Source organism: Ictalurus punctatus, chromosome 2, assembly GCF_001660625.3.
Source record: "Ictalurus punctatus breed USDA103 chromosome 2, Coco_2.0, whole genome shotgun sequence".
Classification (NCBI taxonomy): domain Eukaryota; kingdom Metazoa; phylum Chordata; class Actinopteri; order Siluriformes; family Ictaluridae; genus Ictalurus; species Ictalurus punctatus.
In genome coordinates, this window is record NC_030417.2 from 21,142,307 (window position 1) to 21,163,039 (window position 20,733).

Genomic DNA, 20,733 nt, shown 5'->3' on the forward strand with positions numbered 1-20,733 from the left:
CGATGATGTTCTCAAACATCTGAGAGACATGGATCAATCGCTCAATCCGCATGTGAGGAGAAACTGAGAGTGAATAAGTCCTCGTCTATTCTTCAGGCTTTGAGAGATGTGATAGAGTCGAGAACTCAGCTCAATATCTCTCTCAGCGCAAAGGCGATGAATGCCACGCCATACAATAGCAGCAAGCGTGAGATCACAGCAAATTCACTCGGCTTGCGATGGAGTTAATTGAGAAGTGGTTAATGGAGAGGGAAGTGAGGGGGATTAGTGATGGCGTGGTGTGAAGCTGGGGTTAGTCGAGCTGCTTAGATGGAACTGAATTTAATTTGCGCTGCGGTCTATGGTTCGGATTCTGTACAGTACGCTGGTGGTGGTCTTTCTCTCTCTATCGCTCTCTCTCTCTCTGGAATTTTAACACCTGAGCAAGTCTGTACATGATTTTTATTCACACGTCCTCATGCCTTCAGCTCGTATCAGGTTATTTATCATCTCTCTTCCTCTCTCTTCGGTGTTTAATCTGTTTTACTTCACTCCTCCTCTTGGTGCCAAAGTGTTTTCAGTGTTCCATCTTCAGTCTTTCTAACCACCTCTCCATTCCACTTCACTTCATAAACTCTCTCTCTCTCTCAGCTTGATAAAAAAGATTTACGCCTCAATTAGGCTATCAAAGCTCTTGAGTGCTGAGAGCCGGAGCCGTGTGCTGATTGGCCTGTTCATTCTCGCCTCTGTCTCAAAACGACTCCATTTATCCGTCCTGTGTTCTGTCCCGCTTTACTTTCCCACCACATCCTCCAACACACCCACACATCTGATGAGAAACTGAGAAGCTCGCTGTAAACAGATAGTCAGAGGGAAATATGGCCCTCAGCCAGAGGGACACTTTTCTTTAGTGCTTCGATGAGGAGGACAGAGAGAGAGAGTGAGAGAAAGAGAAAGGAGTCTAAACCTCTATAAAAGAATCCCAATTTTATCCCAGTTTCAGGAAACTCCTCAGTACTCGGCTTTTGAATTTGAACAATGAGCAAATTGACACGTTAAAGCTCCAAAGTTCAGCGTTCAGTCTTCAGTTTAGTGGCAGTGAAGTCATTAACAGTCCGTCCTGAGACACAGCCTCTAATTATCCTCATCCGTCTAAAAAATAAGCAGTTTTGTGTGAATAGCAGCATCGCTTAGCTCAGGAACACATGATGAAGCAAATAACTTTGTTTTTTAATGTTAACTCCAATTCATTTTAATTGAATTAAAGGTGGAATGTGAATGAAGTGTGTTTCTCAGTTTCTCAGACTCTCTCCAGGGCTTTCCTCTCTCCAGGCCCATCTTCTTTTATACACTGACATGGATAAGGAGCTTATAAAGTGTTATAAACTGCTGTGGAAGATTAATCCACTCTCTGCTTTATGGAATATTACAGTGATTACTGTCACTGTGCTCATGTGTTGGATCTTACAGACGATTCCCACAGAACTGACTCATCAAATACTTTAAGAACTAAAATGCAACTAAAATAACTAAAACTAATGAAATTATTAGTGTTGAGTACACACAAACACACACACACACACACACACACACACACACACACACACACACACACACACACACACACTTTAAATTGTGAGGAGCTTTCGTCAGTACAAAATTTGAACTGTCTCAGGTCTGTAATGCGTGTCTGACTTCGTGACGTGAATCTACAGGCCCTGTTTATACTAGTGTGTTTTCGTTTTTAAAACGCATAACTTTTGCTACGGTTAAGCCTGTCAACTACACTACTCCGGCGTTTTCGACCCTTGAAAACTGAAACTTAATTTTTCCAAAATGAAGACTTTTGAAAACGAAGGCGTGGCTTTGCCCACATTCGCCGCCTGGATCATTGCGTATCCTTCCCTGATTTGTGAAGCCCCTACCACATGACCATTATGCTACCTTGATCATACACACAACACCACAGAGACTGAAACGCAAGGTTTGCTGGCTTTGTCATTCTTAGCAGCCATTGTGTAGTTAAATTCTGTATTTTATAATACTGCAGCTAGCGACATGCGCAAGAGGCAAGCTATGATTAGAGCAATCGGCAACAAATCTCATTTCAAGCGCCGTAAGCCCTACACGGAACGCCGGTTTGTTGTGCCTGTTGGTGACTAGCAACCAACTTCCTGTTTACACTTATATGCGCATGCCCAGTGTACATGAATGGTCATGCGACATGCGTATTCGGTCGTGTTGTGTGGACGGAGATTGTTCCTGAATCACAGCGGAAATGCCAGTGTGGACGAGGATCTTTTAAAAATGCACTAGTGTAAATAGGGCCTACAGTCTGGGTGAGAAAGAAATCAGCCCCAGCCTCACTTCTCGCTTACTCATGCCATTCTGTGTTTATTTTACAACCTGTCAGTGGTGCTGTTGTGCTTACTTGTATTAAAATCCAAAATAATCCCATTTAAAGCATTAAGAATTAGCTAAATCTGATCTGGAGCCAATAAATGTTAATTATAGCGTTTTAGTCCTTTTAGCATGTTGCTCCTGATAATGGACAATATTATAAATCATATTTAAGAAAAGATTACGCTCATTAGCAAGCAAACCAAATTGAGATATTTTTTAAATCATTTGGTTCTTCAAAATCAACTCATTTCATATTTTGGTGTCAGGCTACTGATTTTTATTGTGTTTTTTTTTTTTTTTGCCTGAGTGTTTATGTTTACTTTCACCTCCAAGCAGACTTTACCCAGAATGCCGATTCTCAAGGAATTCAGCTTATTGATGCTAAAAATCTGTTAAAAATGTATACGCTGTGTATAAAACTATACACATGTCTTGGGATTGTGTTTCTGCATCACGTTTTTTACTTATACTTACTTTTACAAATACACCACTTAAATATGTTGGCTTAAAACCAAAAGCTGCCAAATAACTTAAAATAAAATGTTCTTTTTAAGGTCAGTCATGGCTTGTTGCTGTAATAGTTAGTGATGTAAGTGTGTTGATTGCACATAAAGGAATTTTCATTCGTGTCTTTTAGCACATTCATCCAATAAAGTGTCAAATTTTCTGATTGCAGCTTGACAAAAATAATATTGTTTCTCGAGACTCGATAACTTTGGGACAATAACATTATTCAATTCCTCACACTTCAGTATATATAGCACACAAACCTCCTCATATCATCTCACCATCAAACATCATTACACACACAGGAATGAGTGATGGTTAAATTAAATGCGTACATGCATGTTGGTGTAGAAATTTGATAAACATAAACATGAAATTCGTACCAATTTACTGACAAACATTACCACAACAGCTTGCTAACCATAAACGTGCGTGTAATTATTCTGCTTTTATCCTAACTGTGAGAAATTCATTTATTCTTTAGCACAAAACCAGCTGTAATTGTGCGACTGTTTGCTTTGACTCTGACCAGCGAGTAAGGTCGGTGCTGTTTGGGGAAAATGAGCCGAGCCTCGAGCGTGTAATTATCATCTCAGTGTTACAGAGCAGAAAACAAACTGTTGACATTTGACCGGATCGAGTAATTATCCACTATGAACATTCCCAGGTAAACACTCGGACTCCTCTCAGGTCAAAACATGGCATATAATTCAGACAGAAAAGCCAGAGATGAGTGAAAACAACACGCTGCAGAAATCTATAAAACTATAGCAGACGATCCGAGAGAGAACTGCGAGGATTATTCATCTGCGTTAATGAAGAAGTCTGCAGAGAAAATGCCACTTAATGTGTTAGTCTGGCCTGGGCGTTATGTCTATCATGTTTTAATGAGAAAATTTTAAACGGCCTTGAGCAGGAGAGCACTGACAAACATCTCACAACCAAAACAAGCAATCAATATACATCTTTATGAATAATTATCTTATTATAATAAAAATCATCCTAAAACAATGTATGGGGAATTTTTTTTTTTGATGATCAAATTATCATCAGAGATTTTTACAGGAATGACTGTTTGCTCAGTGAAAAGGAAAAAGAGGCAAAAAATAAATGGATCTATCAAACGTTACAGTCATGTGTGAATGTGGACTGACTGTAGTTCATTTCTGTGTAGAAATAGAAATAAAGCAGTAATTAAACTGAGCAGGAAGTTTGTCACAGTAAGCCTCCGGTAACAGTTCCTCCTCCTCCTCCATTCGCTCCCATGGCTGATGGACAGTGGATGGGGTTATCTTGGTTGCTTCTCCATTTTCACTGGGGTGTTTTTTTTTTGGGGGGGGGTGTTGTAATTCCCTCCTTAGTCTCAGATACAGGCCTCTCCATATCCATGATGTTCGCTCATCCTTCAGGTGTGAACTTTTATACGGACACGCGTTTGTAAACATGTCACGTTTAGGAACAAGCAGCTCTGAATCCTAAATCCCACACCATCGACTGTTAAACTCCAGGAAGAGAGAGTGAGAGATAATTAGTTGTGTTTAGATTCCAACAACTGTACTGTATTTACACTAAAAGCACAATTCACACTGGATGCGTGCGTATCCCACAACAGATACACTTCCTTTATTGTCTATAATGATTTTCAACGTGCATGTGTTTGAAGCTTTAGCTTCAAAAAGATGCTCTCCAATCACACACTTCTACTGAACCACTGAGGAGACGTGGTTATTTTTATTATGTGTGGTCACGGATTAATCGATTTATTTCATGGCCTTGAACACTCGTGTCATGTTGAAATGCTTTAACGGAGCTGTTTTGTAATTACAGCTGCTCATTCCCCATGTTTCTTTAACACTTGTACATTTCGGTGTTAGATTTATGGATAACGCTCCTGTTTTCCCGTCTGAATTCGGTGTAAGATCTCATGCTGCAATGGTGCAACACCAAATGAATGTAAAAAATACAATACATAAAAGAATCTTTAGATAAACAGTGATGAAGTTTGAAGGTTTATGACTTCAGAAGCTGTCTGATGATGGATCCTGTTAATAACAGGAGAGTGGATACTGAGAACATAAACACCTTACGATTATTACGGATATCATCGTACGTCTCTTAAATGACCTATCCATTTAACACTATGCAGTAGTGGAAGGATTTATCTATCTATCATATCTATCATATATTTTATTATCATTATAATTATCATTATCCAGGATGTCCAGGATGTTATATGACAAACTCTTTAAGGGTCCAATCTCTCAGGATGAAGCGTTTCAGTGGATTAAATGCTTCTCATACACTTCTGTAGTGCTGTTGATACACATACAGTATATTAATCCCTCTGTGTCACTAATCTCATTTTTTGGCTTATTGATCCATGATGTTGTAGGTTAAATGAGCGTAGAGAATGGGAAGGACAGTGTGATCCTTTTTAATCAAATTAGAAGTCTTGACTGTTCACTCCCACGCACTACACCAAACAGCTTTGGTTAATTGCTGATTAATTAACCTAATCAAACTGGACTTTAATTAAATAATGGCTGAAAATAAAGGGGCTAGAGGTGGAGTTAGAGAATTAAAGTTGTCATTTATAGTTTGAAAGTATATTGGGGATTTCTTGTGGGGTTTTGCATGTGTATTTAATACAAACCGGGACTGTTTTTCTCTCCCAGCTAGCACACCTGTCCAACGCTTTTGTAATAGTCCTGGCCTGAATTTGACTGACATTTCTTTTATTTAAATATCATCGTGTTCATGCAGCTGGCAAAAGATCCTGACACTGCTGAAGATCTCTTGGGTGTTTGTACTGGTTTATTTTTCATATTCTGTACTTCTCCTTTCTTATCTTTCTTTTTTTTTGAGATCCTATTGAAATGGAAATCTGGCAGCTCTGGAACAGAGATGAAAAAGTCTGGTTTTGGCAGCTTTATACAAAAATCAGCGCAGCCTCTGAACACACACATGGTTAATTCAGAAATGAATGCAGTGGCAGTGAATCACATGCACAGGGTTTCTGAGGCTGAATGAGAACTCAGGATACAGAGGTCTCGCCATCGGTATAAACAATAGATTCACAGATGAATGCAGGGCAAACACAATTATTTTATAACAAATTATATGCCCTATGGAACAACTTCAACAAACACGAGTTGGCCTCAGCTTACGAGTCTAAAATTAGATTTAAATTAATGCTACTACAGACGTGGGCTGTATTGTGAATCTCACTCTCTCCCTCTCTCCAGTTCTCTGATGACTCATCCTGTAAAACTTGTCCTCAGACTCTGACATACTCAACCTTGCTTTGTACACACTAGCCATCCTTCTGGCTACATCGCCGCAGAGGATCTTGAAACGATTAAGGTACTGCAGAAGCCAGTGCTTTAGATCTCCACTGCTTCAAAGCTCACAGCTTTTGCTGTGCTGACACACCCTTCCAATAGTCCAGGATGTCATGTAGGTCCTCCCCCTTTGCGAACTGGACCTTCTTGCGTAGTGCATTTCCAGCTGTTATGTAACAGGACTCCTCACGTGGACCCTTTCGATACGGACGGAAGCGCTCCCAGATTCTCAGTGTGCTCTCGGTGGAGTACTCTGGACTGGACGAGTACCCCGAGTAGTTATGTTGCTGGGGTGAGAGCTGAGAATAAGAAGCAGCGTCTCTCTTGGCACGTGATAGGGGTTTGAGGAAAGAGGCTCTTTGTGCAGGGGAGTCATGGGAGCCCTCATAGTAGAGGGCAGGGACCGAGTGACGATGCTCTGCACAGTGGAAGTCTGGATGTACCTCCAGGTGCTGCTGAAGGCTCACGCCATCCATAGTGACGCCATCCATGTTACAGCTTACACCACCACCACCAACCAAGGGAAGCCTATCCAGAGGTTCCCCACACCGGGCTGGGCTACCCTTCTCAGGATACTGACAGGGATCAGGACTGCGTGGTTCTGGAACATCCAGGCTATACACCCTAGCTTTTCCACCAGCAGGGCCACAATGTTTCTTAGAAGAGCTGACGATCACAGCTGCATCGGCACTCATCTGTCGTTGAATAGGTCTCACTGCCGTGGCTGGTGGTGGAGGGCGATATGGAGGTGACATGAAACCTCCTCCTGTAATCCCTGGTCTTTCAGAAAGAGGAGCTGTTAGAGGCAGAGGAGGTGGAGGAGGTATTTTGGGGGAGGGCAGGACCTGACAGGCCTCACTGATACTAGGTGAGAGTGGAATTAGCCCCCTGGTTATGGAAGAGGTACTACTAGGTGGTGGTGAAGTGGGATTTCCACTTGATGTGGCAGCAGAGGACACTGCAGCTGCTACAGAGTCGAGTTTAAGCGCATCAATGCAGTTATTAATGATCTGGTTAACTTTATCAACTTCCATTGCAATAGTAGAGATCTCTGATGCTGACCCTCGACCATCATCATCATCTGAGTCATCTCCCAGGTCACTTCCATCTTCCTCCATTAGGTCTTCTGCTCTAACAGCCTGCCTTACTCCATCTCGCCCTCTCTCATCTCCGGCTCCTGAAGTCCTAACATCCATGTAGTTGCCTTTGTTTGCCATGGCCTCAGAGAAGGCCGTGGCCAGCTTCTCTACTTGAGGAATAGTGGAGAGACGTGAGGAACTGGTATTACCAGGGCCATGACCAAGCATGCCTGAGCTTGAGGAGGACATGGGAAGCTTGCCATGGTGATGCTGATGGTGGGCCTGCTCATGGAGCTTATGCACTGCTGTTGGATCATTGGCAGCTGCAGCTGCAACCTCAGCTCCATACCGCATCTCTAGGATGGTCTTTTTCACACAAATTGATTTCTCTTTCTCTTCTTGCCTTCGACGCCTCCTCAAACAGTAATACACCAGACCTAGAATAATCAGCATCCCAAACAAGCAGCCCACAATGGTCATAATGTAATGTGTGGTAGTGGACGGGGTGGGCAGCAAGTCATCTGTAGTGGGAGTCCGAGTGGAAAAGTGAAGACATGTGTGGTTAAAACGCTGGGAGTTGCGTATGGAGGCCACACAAAAAGTATAGTTGGTGTTTGGTATGAGCTTGTTTAGCGTAATCAACTCCTTCTTGTTTTTCAGGTTCATCACATCAGAAACAAAGCTCTGATTGTACTGTACTAAGATATACATCTTGCTGTAGGGCCGTGGTATCTGCACGAGCAAGGACGCTGAAGAAAGAGACACATGCTGAAGTGCGATACTAGGGCTAAATGTGTTCTCAGAGGAGGATGAGGTTGTGGGCTGATGGTACGGTCCAATACGATCAAACATATCAGGCCCCATGCCTGAGGAATCCAAATCTGGTGGCAATGAAGTCATCCCTGGAATAAAAACTCCATCTCTGCACATGGAGGCAAGGATGTTGAGAGCACTTCGACCAGGTCCTCCAACGGGACTTAGCAATGGGTAGCCGAAAAGCTCCCGTGGAGTCTCGCACTGTAGTCGATCATAGGTGTGTGTGACATTGTTGAAAGCCTCCAGCCAAACGAGGAAAGTGTAGAGATCACAGCCACAATGAAAAGGGTTCCCTGCCAACTCACACACCATCAGCTTTCCCAACACTCTGAACGTGGACGAGTCTAATCGAGCCAGCTTGTTAGAGGACAGGTCCAGACTGCTGAGGCTGGGGCATTCCCAGAAGGCATTTGTGGCAATGACCTCAATGAGATTGTGCTGCAGGAAGAGGCACTGTATGCGTCCCAGGCCTCGCAGCATGCCCTCCGTCAGATTGGTCAGTTTGTTGTAGCCCAGCTGCAGCACCTGGAGGTTAGCCTGGCCAGCGAAGGCACCATCCTCAATGTAGGAGATCTCGTTCTTGGTCAGGTTGAGGTCTGTCAGGTTTGTGAAGCGGCTCAATGAGGAGAAGAACACAGCCTTGAGCTTATTCTCATTGAGCCGTAAATCATGCACGGTGTTGTTGATGTGCTGTGGGATTGTCTCATATGGCGGCTGGTTCTGACTGCAGATGGCCAACCATACGTAGCCCTTATCCCCTTCGATGAGCCAGCAATCACCACAGACGAGGTCTGGTGCTGAAAATAGCAGGAGAAGAGAAGGAAAGAGCAGGAGAACAATGCTGGGAGAGGACGGGGTGTATGTCTTCATCTTCATGGTGAGGAGAGATTTGTGGAAAAAAGAAGTGGAGAGTCTTTGGACCGAAAAGCAGGCAGGAAGAAGTAGGCACTCGTTCTGTACAGTCACTGCCGTTGGCATGCCATGGGCTCTAACACATTCGCCATATTATCTGATTTGCAGTAGGATTGCAGTACTGACTCTCATTAGGCTGCCACATCGTATCCTCATGGGATATTCAGATCCTGGCTTGGAAAGTGCTTCACAAAAGAACCTGTAGAGAGAAAAGAAAAGAACAAGGGTGTAAATAATAAAAAAAAGTAGAAAGGCAGTATTCATCATACTCGAGTCCAGACAACAACTTGAATTTTTAAAATATCACAGCTGCTTATTTATTTATAAAAATGAAAATTGCATTGTGCTCGCTGTAGAATGGCACCATAATGCATCTCATAAATATGGAGTAGCACTTTACTACATAATGCTAGTCACTTCACTCATACCTGCTTCCTACTGATCACTCTGTTAGCTCGGAGTAGTACTTTATCATTCTGAATGTGATTAACGTTCATTGATAATACCAGCATTGAGGACTTGTTGAGGACATGTCTGTTGTTATAATCTCCTATTTTCCCCCCAAAGAATTAAATTACTCAGGCCATGCTATCTCCCCGTTTATCTTTCATTTGCCCTAATTATATCTGGATGTGTTTGGCAGGTAAGTCAGACAAGGTGTTTGCTAAATGGGGCTCATCCTTCTTTCTGTGCCACCTGTTTCCCACCATGATCCAGAACTCAGGAGGACTTTCACACGACACACATCATTAATCACCAGATGGAACAAGGTCATTTCCTCTGTCAAATACAGCCCTGATTCCATCCCGCAGACCTCGTTCAGTCTGCGTGCGGTGAGAATCGACTGGAATTATCCATTAATCAAGAGATTAAAAATGTTCCCGAAATGCCGAATTCTATTTTCCTCAGAACAAAAGCTGGTAAGTCCAAACTCAAGGCTCGTTTAGTTCTCCTCAGTGCCCTGGGTTAATATTGGTGCTAAATGTATAGACATTTAAACACTACATACAAAAACAAACAGTAAATTATGTGTTATAATGTAAGTTTTGGGACTATGTGAAGTTCTCTCAGATCTCTGGGTTTTGATGTCTGTGCTGGAGGTTCTTCCTCCCTCTCTCTCTCTTTCTCTCTATCTCTTTAAGGCCACAGGAGATGTGAACTGGTTTGGTGTTCCACATAGTGAGGACAAAAAAGGAGCTTTAATTAGGGCCGGGGTTCAGAAACATGGTGAGGTGCATCCCAAAGAGACAGGCAGAATGTGTGTGTGTTTAGAAAGACTGACCGAAATGCAGAACAAGAAGCAAAGAGAGATTTTAAAATATTTACTCCAATAACTTTCAAAAAGCGTTTTATATCAGAAACACATTTTCATATAAATACCTAAACCAGTAACCCATCTTTCTGATATAAATTTTGCATAAGTGTCTTTTTGTTCCCAAACTGGAGACATATTTCATCTCACCTCATCATCATCATCATGATGTTACAAATCAAACACTTTCGAGGTACCTCTTTAAACTGAACGTGTGATCTGATCTGAGAGCATGATCCTGCTGAGAGTGTGGATCACAATCGATTGCTGTCTATTTAACGTTATTGCTTCATTAGTTATGATGAACTTCTCAAACTCATTCATTCTGAGCCTTGATGGACTTAAATAATGTAAAAATGAACAAGAAGTGCCTGTTTTGAATTAATTTCCTCCTCCGCTGTGTCTTTATATACATCCAGTCCAATCCAGTGTGTGTGTGTGTGTGTGTGTGTGTGTGTGTGTGTGAGCGTGTGATTTAGTGTAATATAAAAAGACATACATGTTTTATATAAAAGTGTATATGAAGGTCAGATTAATAATCAGCTTCACATCTTATTGTCCAGAAGGAACAGAAACCTGATGAGCTGACTTTAATGATTACAGCCATGACATAAAAGTTGTATATCTCAGCTTATTCCTACACACACACACACACACACACACACACACACACACACACACACACACACACACACACACACAAACAAACAAACAAACCACACATTTTATCTGTTTTTCTTCCCGACATTTCCCCAGGCCCTGGTGCAGAAACATCCAAACAGTTTTGCATCACTGCCTTGTGCTTTTAAAAAAAAAATTAAAATGTGTGTGTGTGTGTGTGTGTGTGTGTGTGTGTGTGTGTGTGTGTGTGTGTGTGTGTGTAGGTGTCTGGGTACAGGAGAGGAATTGAAATGAATTGAATGAAATGAAACCACTCAGTGTGACGTTTGCTTCAGCTCCAAATCTGTACAGAATGAGCTTCTCTCTCTGTCTCTTTCATTCATTCTCATTCTCTCTCTCTCTCTCTCTCTCTCTCTCTCTCTCTCTCTCTCTCTCTCTCTCAACAGTGATTAGAGCTCTGAGGGTTCTGCAGGTCAGAACATCACCACACTCAGGACCCTTTCACTGGAACTCTGGCCTCATCAGGTCATGACCTCATCAGCTACTGTGACATGGTGTTTTCAGGATGAGACTGAAGTAGCGAAAGAGAGAGTGAGTGAAAGAGAGCGTGAGTGAGAAAGAGAGAGAGAAAAATAGAGAAATTGAGAGAATTGAATTATAAAGGCCTTTTATTTACAAGCTTTTAAAAGCTACATTGACCTATTTCGGTCCCTCAGAGTCATTGCAAATGACCTTAAAAGAAAAAAAAGTTAAATAAGTTTATATACATATAAATATATATATAAAAAGATAAATAAATAGATAATTAAAATACTTCTCCTTCCAGTTGCCTTCAAAACCCCCAAAGGAGTGAAGAATATAAAATAAGCAACCAAGTATCAACCAGTATGTATACAGTCTTCTAGAAGTTGATGAAATCTCACTTTTTCTTCTAAAACCACACATAATGCCCCTTCCAGACACCAGATATTTTCAAATGCTACAAGGTCTTTCATCTCTTGGTGAAACTTAAAATCGATTAGTATCCTAGATTTTAAGAGAATCACAAAAACCACTAAAACGCTGTCCCCTGAATTTGATTCAATTCTGTTTCTCCTGCTGACATATATGGCCATCTTTGCCTGCCCTATGATAAAATTTATCACCTGACACTTAAACCTTTTTTTTTGAGAGTATTTAAAACCAAAAATAAAAGTTTCGATTGTAAAACTCTCATTAAAATGGCCAAGCAGTCTCTGTAAAACAGTAAAAAGAGGCTTCAATCTCACACAGTGCATAAACATGTGAAAAACAGATTCTCTCACGGCACAGAAAGGACATTCATAACTCACATCAGGGTTTAAAACACAGATAAAAGAATTAACAGCCACTGCACCGTGCAAAAATCCTCCACTGTAAATCCCCACACTTTTTTGTGCTTTACATGCTTTACATGTTCCTTTATTTGTAGAACAGACCGCCAAGGTGTGTCGACTCTTTTGTCCAGAAACTTTTTATTTAGGGATAGTACACACATTTTATACAGTTCTTTCCCAGATGGTACCTTGGGACCCACAAAACTTAGTTTTTCAGATTTAAAAAACACACCTGAACACTCATGTACATTCGCCGAGACACTAAAATCTGGTAAGGGATCTTGGTCATTGGGACTAATTAGCCCTCCGGAATATTCCTCCAGCATTTTCAAGACCTCTTCAGTCAACAGGGACCTCCAATCCACAAGGAACTGCGTGACTACACGGACTGACCTCATCTTTATGTGCCCAGCACCTGCCACCGCGTTCCCAAAACCCGGTCCTGCTACTGTCAGTAGGTCACCCAGAGTGACGACTCCAGCCCTGCGGAACCCCTCCGTGAGCGCAGGAAACGGCTTCCTCTGAGAGACATCAAAAATGGAACCCTTTATAATTGGCTCCTGCAGCAGCCAGTAGAGAGAACTTGAGCATTGTACTCTCTGCACTGTTAAAAGTCCCCACACTTTAAAAATATTACGGTAAAAAACAGGAAGTTTCCTGATGTCCATCTTTTTCGGGCCCATCCAGAAAAGAGGTTTATGTAAATCCAGCCCTTCAAGTGTCCGTAAAATGGCACATGCTACACCCTTCCAGTTTGCATTTACAGGTCCATGTAGCAGCCTTTGCACAAAACGTAACCAAAAGGCTGCAGTCCTGCTCTGCAGGTGTACCAGTCCATGTCCCCCTTCATCCTTGGGGAGAAACAGAACACTCTGTGGAACCCAGTGTAGATTGTCCCAGAAAAAATTAACTAAAATTGACTGGATTTTAGATAAAACATGTATTGGAGGATCGATGCACGCAAGCCTATGCCAGAGGGATGATGCTACCAGGTTGTTAATTATAAGTACACGCCCCCTAAAGGACACTTTTTTAACTAAAAAATTTCACTTCTCCAACCGACCCTTTACCTTCTCGACAGTCCCTTCAAAGTTTTTCCCCATAAACCCTTCATCTCCTAAAAACACCCCCAAATACTTAAAACCACCTCTACACCATAGTAAGCGGTCTGGGAGGTTTGGGACGCCGCCTAACCATCCCCCGATTAAAAACGCCACGCTTTTCTCCCAGTTTACCTTGGCAGAAGAAACAGTTCTAAAATCGTCAGTGATCTTCCACATCGTATCAACATCCCTCTGGCTGCCAACAAGTATCGCCACATCGTCAGCGTATGCTGATAGTTTAAAAACACCCTCACACTTTGGAATCGTTATACCTTGCAGTTCTGTTCTCAGTTTTGCTAAAAGAGGTTTACCAGGGAATACAACATGCCTGATAATGGGCATCCTTGTCTTATTCCCCTGTGAACTTTAAAAGGAGCACACAAGTCACTATTAATCTTCAGTATGCTTTCACTGTCACGGTACAGAACTCTTATTTTTTCGATAAAATCCAAATTAAAACCAAAAGCAGACAAAACGTTCCATAAGTAGGTATGCTCAACCCTGTCGAAAGCCTTTTCCTGGTCAATTAAAACCAAACCACATTCCAAATTAAAAATCCTTCCGACCTCTACAACATCCCTAATGAACGAAATGTTATCGTGAATAAATCGACCCAGCACACAGTAGGTCTGGTCCGGATGGATCACCTCTTCCATGACTTTACTAAGTCGGTTTGCCAATACCTTGGAGAGCAGTCGGTATTCTACACAGAGAACTGAGACAGGTCTCCATGATTTTATGTCGTGTAGATCTCCTTTCTTGGGCAACAGAGTCAATACTGCTCTGCGACAACTGAGCGGCAGCCGCCCCGTGACTAAACTGTCACCCAGTACTTCCATTAGGTCTGCACCCATTTCAGGCCAAAAGGACTTATAAAATTCAGCCGATAGACCATCGATCCCTGGTGCCTTGCCACTCTCCATACCCTGGAGGGCTCGTAGCATTTCCTCTAGGGTCAACGCCCCTCCGAGGTCTGCATGTGCTTCCTCTGACACCTGAGGGAGATCTTCCAAGAAGACGTTATCATGGGCCTGCTCAACGGAGATTTCACTCATGTACAGTTCCTTGTAGAACCCGACTACTCTCTTTCGAATTTCTCTATGGTCCACTAAAAGTGTCCCATCATCAGAAAACAGGCCATGTATCATCTTATTTTGACCATTCTTTTTTTCCAAATTAAAAAAGAATTTTGACGGTGCATCCATACACTCTACAGTCTGAAATCGCGACCTGACCAGAGCTCCTTGTGCGGTAACGTCTGGCAATTTGGTCAATAAATTCTTCTTTGTCCTTAAATTTTCTATGCATACCTGCTGTCCTGTGTTTTTCATTGGCTCCATTAGCGCCATTATTTCATCTTCCAAGGATTTCATGCGTAGAGTTGTGTCTCTCGTGACACTGGAGGTATACTGTTGACACAGCTGTTTAATTTGCGTTTTTTGGCAAAATCCCACCACTGTTGCACCGATTTAAAAGAACGCTTTGTTGTTCTAAAATCACTCCAAAAATACTTAAACACATCCTTAAAATGACCGTCTTGCAATAAACTGGTGTTAAAATGCCAATACGCACTCTTATGCTTGAGTTTACTTAAATACACAGTAGACAGAACCATACAATGGTCCGTAAATCCTACCGGTATAATTACACAACTTCTAAAAGCACTTAACTGGTGTTTAAAACCATAAAATTTATCCAATCTGGCCATAGAGAGCATATTATTATAGGAGTGCACCCAGGTATATTGTTTCTGCATGTGGTGGAAATTTCTCCAAATGTCCACAAGGTCACAGGAATTCATTAATTCGACTAGCCTTCTACGTGATGGCATATGGGGCTCTACATGATTCCTGTCCTTACCCAGCTCTGTACAGTTAAAATCCCCCCCTAGAATCAAAAAATCATCAGAGTCATAATTTTTTAGGACATTATCTAGGTTTCGTAAAAATACCATTCTGTCAATGGCCGTGGTCGGGGCATAAACACAAACAATATTCTCATATTGAGCTCTAACCTTTATGACCTCAATGACCCTTTATGATTTCAACAGTCGACCCTTTATGATTTCATCAACTTGATAAGAACAGGGAATAAAATTATGGGAAAATAAAATAGCTACTCCCCCACTGGTAGATGTCTTATGACTTAAAACGGATAACCCTTTAAACTCCCTGGCCCAGTCCGCAGCATTATTAGCGTCTGTGTGGGTTTCCTGAGCAAAGATTACGTCAATTTTCTTTTGCTTCACCGTTTCAAACAACAAAAATCTTTTATTTCTTTCCCTTGCTCCATTTAAATTCAACGAAACAACTCGAAACTCACTCATAAAAATGATGAAAACTAATAGATTTACATACATGATGTCTAGGATTGACTATCACTATCATTATTGTCTAATTTTTATCATTATTGTCTGATTTTTTTTAGACGGTATCCCTCCTGATCCCCTTGTGAAACCCCCTACTGACATAAACCCACGTGTTTTTCTAATGAACTGTTCCACATCTGGGAAAAACTCGTCTATCCTCACATTCCTAGCATGCTTAGTCTTTCTCAGAAAAACCTTGATGTCGTCCACGCTATATTCATGGCTCGAAAAGCCACTTAGATTTACACTACATGTTATACTGCAGTCGGAGGCTTCGCTCTCACTCTCTACCTCCCCAGAATTCAGCTCCTCTGCGCCATCTTTCCTCTTAGCCTGTGCATGAGGACGATTTCTCCGTCTCTTTCTCTGGGGCACCTTGAACACATTTTCTTCCGTATCCATATGAGAGCTATCATCCGCAACTTCATCACCAAGGGACGGATCCACACTATCTAGTGACGCCGTACTATCCTGTGTACCCTTATCACCTAAATCCGGCTCATTCTCAGCCTTCTCTTCTTCACCTGGTTGAACACTGATACCCTGGTGAGAGGGGCCAGCTTCAGGTGCCTCCACCTGAGAGGGTACTGCTGTTCCCTCTCCCGGTGTGTGGGCCCCATCCACCCCAACACCCTCTCCAACAGTAATTTCGTTACCAGCGGCTACGTTAGCATTATCACTATTTTCGGGATTTACCCGTTTTTCTGGAAAAGCCCTCACCAGGTGACCAGATAAACCGCACCCAAAACACTTCATTGTAGTAGTAGTAGTGGCATAAATTACATAATTAAAATCCTCCACCTTTACATTGAGTGTCAGATCCAGCTCATTATTGTCCTTCAGGACCATGTACACAAACCGTCTAAAAGACACGATATGTTTTACACGAGGGGATTTGCTTGTAATTGCGATCCTCTTGATCTGGGAGACCAGTTTACCATAGCGGGATAGAGTTTGCGACAGAACCTCGTCCTTAATAAAAGGAGGAACATTCGACAGGATTATTTTTTTTGACGGGGTTGACAAAGGAAGCACTAAGTGGAACACATCATCAAGCACAACTCCACTGTCCACCATTTCGTTTGCCAACTCCACCGTTTTCAGAAACAGCACAACAGCACTATTCATCCGGGCCGCAGACAGAATGTTGTCGTATCCTACACTCTCCCCCACGGCCAGACACACCTCCTCAACTCTGGCGGTAGTGGCTACTTTAATAGCATGCCGCCGCGTGAGGGAATCATATTTCCCGGTACCTGGGTCAGCCATGTTTCCCAAAACAACACGGAAACAGCCGCCCAGGCCAGCGAGAAACACACACAAACAAACACACGCACACACACACACACACGTGCACACACACACACGCACAACAAACAATAGTAATTTGAACTCTCTCAGAAACCAAAGACCTAAAGGAAATTGTATTTCTTAATAAAAAATAGATAGAAAAAATGAACAAGCAAACTTGGAGCAGCGGCCTCGGCCACGCTCCGCACACACTTACTCACTTCCGCTCTGACTCCGCCCACTCACTCAGTCCATGCGCACACGAGAGAGAGAGAGAGAGAGAGAGAGAGAGAAGGGCAATGCAGCCTTCAAGCTACAGGTAAAATACTCTTTGTATGTGTGTTTGTTCTGGCCCTATTTACAGCTGTGTAGCTGTATAATCCTGGTCAGAACACACATACACACACTCATAACTGTGCCGAGTTTTGCCGCCCACTTGAGAGCAGATCGTCCCATCTGTGCAGGAGAAGTGGGGGAGGGTGTGTGTGTTATGGTCCAGACGGGCCGGACTGTGTGGGCAAGGCAGGAAATGAGGTCAGACTAGAGGACAGTGCAGTGTGACCCACTTCCTGTTAACTCGGTCTCAGTGATCACCTGCAGAAACACGGCCAGGGTGCGTCCTACATCCTCGATTTAACCGGCACACACACACACACACACACACACACACACACACACACACACACACACACATATATCTTGGAAAGCTAAATGAGACTTCAGTTCCATTAAATTCATCCTCTAAATAATATTCACATCAAAATAGTGAACACATCACACACGCAAGTACTGCAGAACAAATACCACAGGAGACTATTCAACTGACAAGCTTTTCCTCACCTTCATCCTCTTCCCCATCTTCATCCTCCTTCTCACCTTCATCCTCTTCCTCTTCACCTTCACACATAACCTCACCTTCATCCTCATCCTCCTTACCTTCATTCTCATCCTCACTGTCATCCTCATCCTCACCTTCATCCTCCTCCTAATCAGTAAATGAAAATACTTGGATTGCTTTCACACCTATCAGTCCAGGTATCAAGACTGAATCAGAGCGAAAATTATTTTTTTTTTGGTTCGTTTGCTGTTTGGTTTCTCGCTTCATTCAGTTAAAGTAAGTAAAGAGTTTGATTAGAACTGGACTAAGAGCACTAAACTCAGATGCTCTACACTCCGTCATTCTGATCTACACTGGAGTGACTGCTGTGTTTTCACCTGCATCAGAAATAACATAATGAGAAGAGCAGAGTTGAGCTGTGTGTAGTGTCACATGATCTCAGTATAATACACCTGCTCCCAGAGTGTGTTCGAGATCCTAACCACACAGCATCATGAACTCCAAGGAGCGATCAGAACAAGTCTGGGTCAAAGTGGGAGCTCTGTGTGTGTGTGTGTGTGTGTGTGTGTGTGTGTGTGTGTGTGTGTGTGTGTGTGTGTGTGTGTGTGATCTGCAATGCAATGATCCATTATTGTGTGCATTAAATTTCCAGTTCATTATTGAACATGTATCAGTTCTCTATAGTGGACCTTGGGATACTGTACACTGAGGATTAGAATCATATTTATTTATAATATTTTATTAGAGGTTTTTTTTTGCAATTGCTAACAAGCATCGGTCAATACTGAAGCCACATTTTCAACACTCTTCATACAGTCTGCCTCTCACATCCAAAACGCACTCAAACCATTTCACACAGTGCATCCGGAAAGTATTCACAGCCCTTCACTTTTTCCACATTTTGTTATGGAACAGCCTTATTCCAAAATGGATTAAATTCATTATTTTTTTCAAAATTCTACAAGCAATATCCCATAATGACAAAGTGAAAGACTTTTGTTTGAAATCTTTGCAAATTTATTAAAAATAAAAAACAAAAAAACACATGTACATAAGTATTCACAGCCTTTGCTCAATACTTTCGTTGAAGCACCTTTGGCACCAATTACAGCCTCAAGTCTTTTTGAGAATGATGTTACAAGCTTAGCACACCTATTTTTGGGCAGTTTCTCCCATTCTTCTTTGCAGGACCTCTCAAGATCCATCAGGTCGGATGGGGAGCGTCGGTGCACAGCCATTTTCAGATCTCTCCAGAGATGTTCAATCGGGTTCAAGTCTGGGCTCTGGCTGGGACACTCAAGGACATTCACAGAGTTGTCCTGTAGCCACTCCTTTTGTTATCTTGGCTGTGTGCTTACGGTCGTTGTCCTGTTGGAAGATGAACCTTCTCCCCAGTCTGAGGTCCAGAGCACTCTGGAGCAGGTTTTCATCAAGGATGTCTCTGTACATTGCTGCATTCATCTTTCCCTCGATCCTGACTAGTCTCCTAGTTCCTGCTGCTGAAAAACGACCCCACAGCATGATGCTGCCACCACCATGCTTCACTGTAGGGATGGCATTGGCCAGGTGATGAACGGTGGAGATGAACTGAGGAGTGACTTCCGTCTGGCCACTCTACCATTCAGGCCTGATAGATGGAGTTCTGCAGAGATGGTTGTTCTTCTGGAAGGTTCTCCTCTCTCTACAGAGACATGTTGGAGCTATGTCAGAGTGACCATCGGGTTTTTGGTCACCTCCCTGACTAAGGCCCTTCTCCCCCGATCGCTCAGTTTGGCTGGGCGGCCAGCTCTAGGAAGAGACCTGGTGGTTCCAAACTTCTTCCATTTACGGATGATGGAGGCCACTGTGCTCATTGGGACCTTCAATGCTGCAGAAATGTTTCTGTACCCTTCCCCAGATCTGTGCCTTGATACAATCCTGTCTCGGAGGTCTACAGACAATTCCTTGGACTTCATGTCTTGGTTTGTGCTCTGACATGCATTGTTAACTGTGGGACCTTTTATATAGACAGGGGTGCGCCTTTCCAAATCATGTCCAATCAACTGAATTTACCACATGTGGACTCCAATCAAGTTGTAGAAACATCTCAAGGATAATCAGTGCAAACAGGATGCACCTGAGCTCAATTTTGAGTGTCATCTCAAAGGCTGTGAATACTTATAGTATGTACATGTGCTTTTTTCGTTTTTTATTTTTAATAAATTTGCAAAGATTTTAAACAAACTTCCTTCATGTTGTCATTATGGGGTATAGTTTGTAGAATTTTGAGGAAAATAATGAATTTAATCCATTTTGGAATAAGGCTGTAACATAACAAAATGTGGAAAAAGTGAAGCGTTGTGAATACTTTCCGGATACACTGTACATGTCTCACAATAAGCTCATTCGATCATAACACTGGCAACAATTCTCACGCAGAAAGCATACACTGTCACTCATAACACGCTGACCTAAAAAACACTAACAACAGGGAGCATTACATAAATGATAACTTTTATCTTTGAAGTTTTAATGCTTTTTCACATAAATTAGTATTTCATTATAGAATAAGAATAACACAGTTTCACTTTACTGACTGTACTGAAGTATATGTAACAGAAATGAAATCAGAACGGGTGCATGGTGGCTTAGTGATTAGCATGTTTGCCTCATACCTCCAGGGTTGGGTTGGGGGTTGGGGGTTGGATTCCAACCAAGGCCCTGTGTATGTTCTCCCAGTGGGGGGGTTCCTCCGGGTACTCTGGTTTCCTCCCCCAGTCCAAAGACATGCATGGTAGGCTGATTGGCATGTCCAAAGTGTCCAAAGTTC

At 42.5% G+C, this 20,733-nt stretch overlaps 1 protein-coding gene across 1 annotated transcript in view; it reads right to left on the reverse strand.

Annotated features, from left to right (window-relative positions):
- Positions 1-3,838: 3,838 nt before the first annotated feature.
- Positions 3,839-20,733, reverse strand: part of LOC108276319 (protein phosphatase 1 regulatory subunit 29) — a 72,019-nt gene continuing 55,124 nt past the window's right edge. The window contains exon 2 of the mRNA XM_053673848.1: positions 3,839-9,236. Within this exon, the coding sequence (XP_053529823.1) occupies positions 6,296-9,103 (2,808 nt within the window). The 5' untranslated portion in view covers positions 9,104-9,236 and the 3' untranslated portion in view covers positions 3,839-6,295. The remainder of the gene's footprint in view (positions 9,237-20,733) is intronic.